The 12,355-nt window shown below is 39.7% G+C and overlaps 1 protein-coding gene across 1 annotated transcript in view; it reads left to right on the top strand.

Annotated features, from left to right (window-relative positions):
- Positions 1 to 10,677, top strand: part of LOC139818550 (uncharacterized) — a 47,539-nt gene extending 36,862 nt beyond the window's left edge. Inside the window, exons 2-3 of the mRNA XM_071787279.1 lie at positions 8,671 to 9,340; positions 9,954 to 10,677. Coding sequence (XP_071643380.1) covers positions 9,054 to 9,340; positions 9,954 to 10,677 — 1,011 coding nt within the window. The 5' untranslated portion in view covers positions 8,671 to 9,053. The remainder of the gene's footprint in view (positions 1 to 8,670; positions 9,341 to 9,953) is intronic.
- The last annotated feature ends 1,678 nt before the right edge of the window (positions 10,678 to 12,355 follow it).

Below are 12,355 nucleotides of genomic sequence, written 5' to 3'. Positions count from 1 at the left end.
TTTTTCAATGCCAGTCATTAATTGTCTGCAAAATATGGTCGGTCTACTTGTGCCAGGGACAGGCGGCTTACCATAAAAAAAACGTCACTCACGATCGGTTTATGATCGACGCCGGAGAGCTCGCAACGAATATCGAGGATTTTTATTTATCGTTTATCTTGACAGCTTAATAATACGCATTTCATTCACGTGACGCCGATGAGTATTATACAAAACGGCTTTCGACGTAAAATTATTATATCCTGTCGTTTGCGATTCCAGTTCATAATTAGTTAATTGCATGATGCAGCATGCCCTGTGGTACATCAAAATTATCACAAACACAAGGTTGTTAATTGTATCTCATTATCTCGCAAGCAATGTAGCAAAACACGAGTGTACATACATATCAGTGATGAAACAATTTAATATATAATATCTAAAAGTTGAAAATACAAGGTCCGTATAATTTCTTTAATTGTAACATAATCTTTTTCTCTTCTCTTTGAGAGAGCGAGACCTTTCAAGGTTCATTAACTCGAATTACTCTCGTTCGAGCGAAATATCTATATCGAGATACAATTGGTAACAGAATCATAGCGTGGTATCGATTGAAACGAGAAGGAAAGACGCGGCACTACGGCCTGTAATAAAAGTAATTTTCATGGAATTTTGTAGAATGGTAGAATGGGCCGCATAGAGGAGAACTGCGTAATTTAAGTCCCGCTCTGCTCCATGCCCTTCTGTGCATAATATTCCAAGAGAAGGAAAAATGACGCGCCCTGGGAAATCCTGCATCTCGTGGAGACGAGTGAGCTCTTGACTGCGGGTTATTTTATTTTTTCAACTGTTGGCATTTTTATTAGACGGCATTAGACGTTTTAATATGTAAAACTATAAATACGTCATATTGGAATTTTCTTGACTGCAACAACAACACAAATTTTTTATTTTATATTTGCTATCACAAGAACGGTTTTTATGATTTATTTGTAGAAAGTGTAAAACTATTGGGATCACTACATCCTATCTATATTTTGCTATTTTTTATTTAAATTTTCTTTTGTGAAATCGACATTAATTTGTCAGACTTTGAATATTTCATTTCTCTGTGTACATCGCAGAAGCTACGAATTTTTAAGTAAATTCTGAGAAGACTAAAAGTAAGGGGGATTTTCGTGAAGTTTTTTTTAAAGAGATCCACCCTCTCGAGCATCTGGCGACGACGCGGCCCTGGGTTTCTTTTTGATGGCGACGATGCGGACGAGGAGGACATTTGTTTTCGCGTTAGAGCCGATGGAAAATTGTCGTGGTCACGGCGCCGTGAAAAATACGGCGGAATATCCCGCTCACGTCTTCTCGTCTCCCACGAGCTGCTCGTCGCCACCTTTTTATGGCTTGTCAAGTGCAAATCCCCGATGCCTTCTCACGACGACGCGATGAATGGGAATAGTGTTTAACGCCAAGACGGGAAACTCTGTCTCGAGAAACCGTCGTGTGACACTCGTATCATTCCCGCACTTATTTTTCTACCATCGTAGAATAAGATAAATGTCTGACGCGACGACGCGCTTTTGCTATACTGCGTGGGTAACGATTAGTCTTGTCTATTCACGAGCCTTTTTATTTCGACTCCTGAGAACGATTCTGCATAGCAAATCGAGAGTGCGACGCTAATTTGCTACTAACGACATGTACGTTGCAAGATAAATCTAACATAGCCTGATAAATTGTCAATGTGCATGTAATTTCGAAAATATACTTGGAAATTAACAGATTGTATAACATTCTACGTAATAAAATAAGTAATGGTTCTTCATGATAGAGAAAGAATTTGACTGGATGACTGCTAATATTACCTATTTTCTTTTTACGTCGCGATAAATATAGATGTATCTCTCGAGCTAATGCTTTTAATCCAATAAACTGCGTTTACCTTGACACGATATATTCAATATTGTTTGCCGGCGTTATTTGCTGAATTTCGTGGATTTCCGCGAGGTCCACATCGATCAAACGGTCGTAGCGCCGACAGTGAATAATGAAAACGCGCTTGGAAAAAAATGCGACGATAAAATCGTGTAAACTCGCCGCCGTTGTTTCACGGCCGACCGGTGTTTCTCCATACACGCGTTTGCTCTAACACGCTCTTTAATTTGCTCGGCGTTTAGCTCGTCGCGGCTGTTGGGAAAACAGTTGTTTCAATTTATTCGGTCGTCGCGCGGCGATACGCCACCTACGACGTTCGCGCGGCTGGTGTAAAATGGAAGCAATTGAATCCCTTTAAATCGCTTTAATTGTACGTATCCGTCGTTACGGCGCAAACGGAAATAACGATAGCGCGCGCGACACCTCGAAATAAACAACGCGCCAAAATTGCGATAATGCCTACAGCGCGTATATAATCGTTAAATTTTCCATCGGTGTGAAAGGCGCGACGATTACGCCGAATTACGTAAATTCGCATAATTGCGGATCGAATCAATACATTTCGGAGCTATTGGCTAAATTTTACTACATCAGAATATCTGAAGGCTCGTTTCAACGATACGGAACATAAAATCTAATACCTATATGAGATTCAGCGCTTCCTGCTTTATTTAATGCAAACATCGCGCAAATCATCAAACATCACGTGGAATCTCGATAACATTTCACGGAAAAAAAGAAGTTGTAAAATATGGACAACTAACATTTTTTTACTGCGAGAGCTATATTTTTAGCAATAGTAACAAAACGTTGTGCTACTATTGCTAAAAATATAGCTCTCGCAACAAAAAATGTTAGTTGTCCATATTTTACAACTTCTTTTTTTCCGTGTTGGTTTATAACTTCTAGCAGATACGAATAAACTCCAATCTTGACTTTACTCAATACTTTGTTATACTAAAAGTAATCAAAATAAAAAATACGGCGACTTCATAGACCGCATGATATATCTACGTTAAAATTATGATCACACACTCACATACGAAAAATGAGATCGCTCAGAGAAGAGGCGATATCGGCACTCGCTTATCTGCGCGGCGATAAATGGTACAGGAGGCGATCTCGTTACCAGTTTTCCGGTTATCCCGGTATATCCGGAGTGGAGTGGTCTGTGCTTTACGAGTCACTTCAGGAGTTCTGATAGCGCAGCGCGGCACGACACGGCGTTTCGTCGAAGGGAAGGCGAAAACTATAACTTTCGGTCCACTGCTCGCGCCTGCCCGCTATGGTCTACGACCATAAAATCCCGGCTCGATCTCCTCTTCTCTATCCAGATCGCTCTCATTTTCTCCCTTTTCATCCCCCTCACGCACTTGTACACGTAATTGAAAACAAATTGCCCACGGCCGGTTAATTTAACCGTTTTTCCGCTCGCGAGTTTCCTTCCTTTTCGCCTCGTTGTGCTTTACCGCGTTTTATTGTTCTCTCGTGATTCCTCGTTACCTGGCATAGTGCTACCGGTTACAGCCGTCGCGTGTAATTCGCGACCAACTGCGACTTGTTCGGAGTTTGAGCTCGTTTCGTTTCCGCAACGCAGCGTTTTGCCAATATCGGCGATGGCGCATTTGTTTTGTTAATATATACATATATTTTTTTTCGAATATGTCATCGAGCACGCTCTATTTTTATACGATATTTATTATTTATGATTAGAAAATCTTTTATTTATGCAAAACATTACAGTATACAGCATTAATAATGTGTTTATCACTTCATCGTTTCCTTACCGTGGGAGAGGACGTCCTATCTTTTCCGTTCCTTTGTCCGCATTTCTTTCGATTTTCATATAGATTATAAAATTTAGTGCTTAGATTATTTAATGTTGTACGTCTATACCTATAAAAATCACTTCTTCCTTCTTTCTAGGCGAAAACCTCACTACTGTTATTACTTTGATTTGTTACTGTCGAATAATTTGTCGTTCTTCGCGCACTTCTTCTTCTTAGACCTTCGAGCAAAAGGTTCTTCGCGCACAATTGATATAATACGAATGACGACTGCCCACGACTGGCGACCAACTGACGACTGGTAGACGGTAGACGTAAAGGGCTTTGGCCTTTGGCGCATCGCTTTCTGTTACAATATTTTTGCATTTTGCATTTTATATTGTGTGAAAAATAACTAAACATGCGTAATTTATATCAAGGCTTCTCGCGTATTTTTACAGAGTTTGTATGCGAATTTTATATCCCCGCAAATCGGAAATTGCGATACAGTTTATAGGGTGCATTTCCGCCGCCATTAAGTATCATTTTTTCTGCCGATCGTCCTGCTTTTATGAATGTCCGCCGTTTCGCGAGTCTAGACGTCGGTTTTACGATGTCGAAATAATGCAATAGTGCGTTGCATGCATTACGTATACGCGTGTACCCGCGAGTAATGCATCCGAGAAGGCAGATAAAAGTCGGCAAATTCGCGAAAGTGCACGCGCGCGCCCTTCTTTCTCCGTGGTCGCTTTTTTCCGACGCGCGCGAGAGACAGTGTATTCATGGAGATATTAAATGGAAATCATAGTTTTACGCGTGAGCCAGCTATGAGATACATGGAAGCGACTCATCCGACACGTTTTGCTCTTATATAACCCGCAACCATTTTATAAATATTTAATGGCGACCATACTTCAACGTATTCTTCACCGCAGCATGCACTCTGTCTCTCTTTAGCCATCTTTGTAAATTCAAGTTTTTTTTTCTTATTTTTTTTCTCTCTCTCTCTCTCTCTCACTCTTGCTTACTGCATTGGCCGGAGATAATTTTTCCTTTTTACCGGCACCGTCATACTCAATCATAATATATTTTATGGATACTATAGTCGTATCTAGGATATTCCATATTGGAGAACTGCCTTTAAAGCACAATATATGTCCTGCTATAAGTTATTTATGTTTTGCACGATAATGTGACGTGAGGAGAACGGTGCTGTCTAACTTACAAAGAAAGTAGTAAATTACTTTTTTTCACATTTAAGTTGAAAAAATCTTTATTATAAATGATATGTTCCGAGACACGTTTTATTCGATAATATCTATACTTACTTATGGCATATATATCATTTTTATTACGGCAAAACTGACTCTATTTAAATATCGATCGACGTTAATGATGCGATAACGTATTTCCCGCGATACCGTTAACGTGTAATTCAGTTCATGTGGGTTAACGACGATACTCAGCGCTTTGATGTCTTTTTGTACGCGCTTGTAATTTTTTTTTTTTACCCAATCGAACGAGATCGAGATAGCCGATCGCGAATATAACAGAATTTTCACGTATGTGATAATTTGCGTACGGTTATTACGTGTGCGCAGAAATTCCGCGGTGCTCTGCGGAAATTTCATATCGGTAATGTTGCATGCGCGCATCGCAGTAGTATGGTAATATTAAATTCCGTGTTTATTCTGCCGGCGCGCGCGTGCTGTCCGCGTTATTATATGCATCGTAATGATGGATCATGCTCATTTCGCGGCCATTCGAAGGGACGAAGATGTTTTTTTTTCTCGTCCTCTCAACCCGACCGCATATTCGTTCGCACCTCGTCGGGCGTTACATCGACTTCTTAGACGCCCCCGCTTATTTATGCATCCACCTTTTTGCAAGCACATCGCGTATCGCGTTGAATCGTCTTGCGTCGGTAAAGTATTCTATAAATATTTAGTAGCTCTTATTTTCTTGTTCCTCTCGCTGCATGGCACGGTACTTGAATCTTTTTCATTATTTCTTCTCTTATTAATTCTGGAAGTCGCGGTTGTTCACGCGCAAACGGAATTTAAAAGTATTTCTATAAAAATGTGGACAGATCTTTTCTTGATCTCTGTCTCAAGTTCTAAATTCTTTCAATAATAAAATATATAGATAAATTTATTTATATTTATATTTAATTACTTGCTTATAAGTGATTCTTTAAATGAAAATAATGAAATATCCTGAGCATCTGTTGGCTATTTCTACTGGATATATATATCTATATTCTTTTACTATTTAATTTATATAAACTTTGCAATCTTGTAAGTCAAAGTTTCTTAACCAATTTCCGCTAACGTCCCTTTTTGACAAGGCTTTGTTTACAGACTTAAAAACAATTTTTAGATTAAAGTATAATATCAATATTAAATCTCGGTACAAAAAATCTGTTATGACGATACTTTGAATTTTTTCTAAACTTATTAAAATAATATAATTACTTAACGACACAAAGAACCTAAAAAACACTAAAAAAAGAGGTTTTATATATATTGATTAATATTGAGAAATTTTTGTAAGTAAAAAAGAATTTATTTCAGAGATATAATTTTAGGAATATACATAAATACTCTTAAAAAATAGGTCATTCTATGTTCAACCTAGCTAACTTTATATCTAACACATTCTCAATGAAGGGATGCTGCTATATTAAAAAATATATGTCGCGGCTTCATGAGAGAGAGAAAGAGGGGGGGAGGGAATTTTCATCTTTTGCTACATTTTCAAATATAAAAATTGAACCTGGTTTTGAGAGAGACGCGAAAGAAAATTCGTTGAGAGATTTCCATCGAAGCTACTACGGCAGCCACGTTTTCGTCCAGACGAAGTTTCGCATCTATCGCGGGTTTCCGCCAGTAAATCCGTTAAAGAAGAGCTTCTTTTGCAAAGAGTTATATCGCGAGCGACTTCTGCGCATATTTGACACGTACGTGAATGGAAGGATTAAATAAAATAGGTCGCATCGCGTCGTATTGGAGGTGCGAAAAATTTTATCGTTGATTCATATCAGAGATTTCATCGTGCATCACAAATTTTGTCGCGCATTTTATTACATTTTTATCACAAATTTTATCATCACCGCGCTGAGCTGAAATTGTATCCTTTCAATATATAGGGAATCTTTAAACGACAAAAAAGTATCTTTCGATTCTAGTGAAGATTTAATATCTTTTTGTTGCGTTTACGCGCTCCGGCGTGAATTAATATGAACGCAATCAATGTGCATGATATGCAACTCCGCAATTCGCCGATTTATTTTCGTCTGGCGCACCGAGAATTTAGGGAAAACGTGTCGAGTTTAATTTGGAGTTAGACCAGCATGTTTAAAGGGTAAACAAGATACTAATTTGATTGCGCAAATATTACGCTGCCGTTGCAATACTCCTGAAGTAAAATCAGAATGTGATTGGTTCATTTATCATTAACTAGCATTGCAATATCACATTTAAGGAGAGAGACCTAATAATTTGACGCATGGAATTACGTTATTGAGAAACATCGCGATGTTTGTTGCGATTTATATAAAATATTAATGAGATTTATAAAATTTGATTTCGATGAATTCTTTAAATTGCATAACGAGACGTATTATGAATTATCTTGATAGCTCTATACGAACTCTTAAAACCAAATTCTTTTTAAACGCGAGGCTATATCATGCGAGATCGTCATCACCATATGTTTCTGCCGACGCGGACGTTTCGGCGGTCGTATCGCTCGTAAATCTCTGTCGGGGACAGTCGACACGAGCGGGACAGATCGGTCCCGGCGAAAAGGGTCCCGACGATCGCGATAAATCATCGGGTCCACTGCGACCCCCGGTCAATTACAAAGCTGCGTCGGTAAATAACGAATTACGCGGCTTTCAATTTGCCTGTGCAGTATAATGGCCATTCCATCGAATTTCGTCGGCATCGAAAGCTTTATGGATGCCCTCGGGATCGATCCGCGTGTATATTCGCGCTCGGATCGACCAGACTTCACACTCCGGCTTTCTCGTTCTCGTTAGTCTTCATTAGCTAATTAACGTCGCGCCACGTACGACGAATAAAAAAAAATAGTACGGAAGCTATGACAGGCGTAATAGACGCGGTACTGAATTTTGACTTCGTATCGCATCGTCTGCGTTCCCGATAATCTGCCACGCTTCGTTGCAAAAAGTTTGCTACTATAACAATTTACTGTATATTAGTTATGATAGATTGTTGGACCAGAGATATAAATATCATGATATACTAGCTCAGTGCGTTCGTTTAAATAATATATATTATCAACGTTATGCATATATTTCGTTAGATTTTCGTTTAACATCTAAATAGCTAATTAATGAAAAATTTAATGAAAGAAATATTGTATCGTACTGTAGATACAGAGCGATTTAGTAACCTTGATAAAAAAAACTATTATATAAACTTTTTATTGAATTTTTTATAGATATATATTTTATTGGCGTCATATAGCTGCAATAAAAATCTCAAGTAAACTAATACAATTGCAGTTTTCAAAATCTGAAAAATTTATATTTAAAATCTGTAATTAATATTTTTTAAAATAAATTTTAAATTTAACTTGTGAAAACTTCTTTATATGTGTGATTACATTTCGAGTTACACAATTACATTTACACATGGCACGTAGAAAGTCGAATGAAATACATCTATAATTGGTACGCCAAATGTAGTTACGAGAAATTGGTGATGAGTTTCCATATTTCGGAAACTCTAAGGCCGACGAGGGAAAATTAGAGGGAAAATATCAACCTGTTATGTGTTCATATCAAATTCTACACTACCGAGAGATTCAGAATCACGTAATATCTATTACACAATATTTCATTACGCAATTCTTAGTAAATCCTTTCCACAATCTTTCCGCATCCCTTCTCGAAGCTTGCAAGAAGTCCGCAACGATGACATTAAATTACTCTGTTTGCGAATTATAACAGCGCGGAACTAACTTTCAGTGTTCAAGTTCTCTCAACAATTTTCTACCTAAGGAAGATATACGCTGGATCATTACGTCAACCGTCATCGTTCGTTGATTATTAAATCCAGTGATTAGCAATCGAAGAAGCGTTCGCAAACGCAAAAAAGAAAACAAGAGGGATGAAGGGCCGGCCTTAAGGAGTTAGTCGGGCCTGAAGGGCCTACCGGAGGAGAACGAACCGAGAGAGGAATCGACCACCGGGAGGGTCGTCACCCCCTCCTAAAAAAAGGGGTCGAGGCCTGGCACCAGGTCAAAAGCTCGGTCACAATAGGTTGCCTGCAAAGCGTTGGTTCCAGGGGGTCGGAGGCGGAGGAGGAGGGTGGTGGCGTCGGGGGCAGCGGCGAGGGAGGCGGCACGAGTATGTGCTGCGTCCTTCAGGGTGCCGAGAGAGTGTTCCCCTCCGTTGGGAACGGGGGGAAACACGGTACGGGAGCGGGAAGCGGCAAGGGCACCGGCGACACCCCCGTGGGTGCCCACGACCTACCCCTCGAATCGCTCTGGGCGGCCGGCCTGGACGAGGGGATGGGATTTCCGCAGAGATGCTCTTACGCGAATCAGCATACCACTCTCGCCGCGTCCTCTTCTGCGAGCCACACGTCCCCCGCGAACCCCGACGAGCTCTGGAGAGAAAGAAACTTCCCTCATAGGTATATACGATTATTTATGAAATTAATCAAGTTTTAAAATTTCCGCTATTTTTTAAACATACTAAGAAGAAGGGAGCTTGATTAATTTTGTAAGTTAGTATATCTGTCATATCAGAAGTTCTTTTTCAAATCAGTTATCAATTCTCTGAAACGTTCAATTTGTCCCAATATCTAGAAATGTTCAATTTTGAAAAAAACTGCAAAAATATCGCATATTACAAGTAGAACTAAACTTTGATGCAGGGAGTTTTTATTATTTTTTTTTATCTTTATTAGAATATGATATCATTTATCGTACATATCTAAGAAAGAGTAAAATTGCATTGCAATTTATCATGTTTTCTGAATGTCGTGAAATTGTTCTAAATATCATTTGCTTTTACTATCTTTGTATTAATTAATTTACGATCAATTCTCTTTTTTTCTGACGGAAGCTTAATCTTCTGTAATTACAAACTCGAATTAAACTCTCTTCACGAGAAGATTGTTACTTAACTCCTCGAGCTTTCGTTCTACATTTTTTTTGTTCCTCTCAAGCGACAATTAAAACGGAGCATGTTACTGCCCTTGGAAATACAAAGTCCCCCAATATTTCGCTATATCCATACAATAGCGGCTATAGAAAGGCTCGTTCGTGCAGAACGCCTACGACCTCCACGGGGATCGGTTCCTCGATCACGGATGAGATATGGACGTCGGCGAACGAGCGGCGTTTCTGCCGCACCTCGACCACCTCGACTGGCATCGGCTCGTCCCTGAACCTACACGAGAACAATCGCTCGTTGGAGTCGCGCGACGGCGATTTCTACTCCACGGATATCGAGGACTCCAAGGACACCTCCTACCGAAGATACTATCCGACCACGCCGACCACTTCCGGCCTGGGCTCGTCTTCGGACCGTCAATCCGTGGAGACACAGTGCGGCTCCAGGGATCTGCCGGATCATCTGTGGGCGGCCGCGATGGAAGACGGTTTCTCGCGCTTCAACGCCATGAAGTCGCTGCAGACGATCACGCGGCAGCCTCGTCCGAATCACGACTGGGTGAAGACCGAGCGTATCTCTAGGTTCACCAAGCATCGCACTATCAGTCAGTCGCCGCAGCGCGAGCAAGAGATTTGGACGTCCAAGCTAAACGAGAGCGCTGTAGTTTCCGGTTATGCTACGCAGAGGAATCTTGGTCCGCACAAGTGTCACCATCAAGCACGCAGGAGCTTCTCCACGTCGATCGTCGCGGATCTCGCAGTTACACCAGACGGATCCCAGCAGAGCCTTGGCAGTGGCGAGTTCTTGGTGAGTCTTGGTGTCATGTCGTCTCGTTGTCGTGTTTTGTGCTAGTCATTTATAATGTTCATTCAATTTTTAATGTTTAGTTGAATTTTTAAGAACGGCAAATATTTTTAGACTTTCAAAAACTGTATGTATATACCTGCCCTAAAATTACGTATATAGGGCTGAAATTATATCAGACTCGCGTAGCGAGCCATAACTTTTTTTAAACAAATATTTTTTAATTATTGTTGTAGCTCCAATCATATTTCAGCAGAGCTTCATTGTCAATCATGATTCGATTAATTATCATTCATACGTTATTCACCCTTATTCTCTTCAAACTCACAATGAGTCAGCTTTCAATACAAAACAGCGTGCGATATATTTTCTCCCTTTCATAAGGTTAGAAATCATGCATATGGCACATGTACTTTCAAGTGGGTGTGCGTATTAAGTTGAGGCTTCAAGTTCTGCTGCGCAATTGTTTCACTTCAGTCTTTCTGATAGCGATCAATTTACCTCTATCAAGTTAGCCCCCCCACCATCGCAAAAAAAATCCGGACCTATTAAAAAATTTAGTGCTATTTATGTGCTAATTTGTTGCTCTAGTCCGGATTTTGTTGCTCAAACCGTTTAGCAGGAAATCGAGATCGAAATGGGTGGGGCCAGCTTGTCGTCAAGCTAGCCCCCCCCATAACAAAAAACTTATATAGAGTGCTCAAATCCAAAAAAAATACACCAGAATTTGTTGCTTTTTTGTTGCTCCAAGATAGCGTGAAAACATTTTTGAAATAAACGTTGTTTAAGATGTAGTCAATATAGTACTATCTGTTACGTATTCGGATATACGTATTTTCTAAAAAAAAAACGTTATATTTCAGAAATGTTTTCACGCTATCTTGGAGCAACAAAAAAGCAACAAATTCTGGTGTATTTTTTTTTTATTTGAGCACTCTATATAGGTTTTTTATTATGGGGGGGGGGCTAGCTTGACGACAAGCTGGCCCCACCCATTTCGATCTCGATTTCCTGCTAAACGGTTTCAGCAACAAAATCCGGACTAGAGCAACAAATTAGCACATAAATAGCACTAAATTTTTTAATAAAAATTTCCGGATTTTTTTTGCGATGGTGGGAGGGCTAACTTGATAGAGGTGAACGAGCAAGTAATAGCGCGTGTCGTTGCGTGTGTCGTCGCATTATCTTTCGAAATGTGATCGTGACAAATCGCTACGACGTGGACGTGATCATTTTCTCTATAAACGAGTAACTATTAAGCCCGTGTTATCAATTACTTTCGCGATTAACGACTCGTGAGCGTGCGAGGCGACGAGCCGTTTATCGAAATAACTTGCCTATCATTTTTGAATCGAGAACACAGAGTACTATAAAGCTTTTACGAAATGGATCGTTCGTTCGAGTGATAAAGGGTGCCGTGCGATCGTATATAATTAATTGTATTTTCGCGAGTGCAACAACGAGATTCTGAGAGGAGAAAGCCGGGGAGAGAGGCGGAATTATAGGGTACGTAATTTATTATTTATTATTTTACTCGTTACTTTCTAAATATAGAATGGATTATTTTTTATTATTTTATGTGCGCAACGGTTATTTTACGAAATATTTTAGGCGTTGCTTTTTAATTCGAGATTTTGCAGATCAACACAGCTTACGTTACGCCAATTTCGCTATCGTACATCGTATTAGTGAATGACGAGTTATATTTCAATTTGAAGTAATGAGT

Source organism: Temnothorax longispinosus, chromosome 9 (genome assembly GCF_030848805.1).
Source record: "Temnothorax longispinosus isolate EJ_2023e chromosome 9, Tlon_JGU_v1, whole genome shotgun sequence".
NCBI lineage: Eukaryota > Metazoa > Arthropoda > Insecta > Hymenoptera > Formicidae > Temnothorax > Temnothorax longispinosus.
The sequence above is the reverse complement of the archived record's forward strand: the minus strand, read 5'-3'. Positions and strand labels throughout refer to the sequence as shown.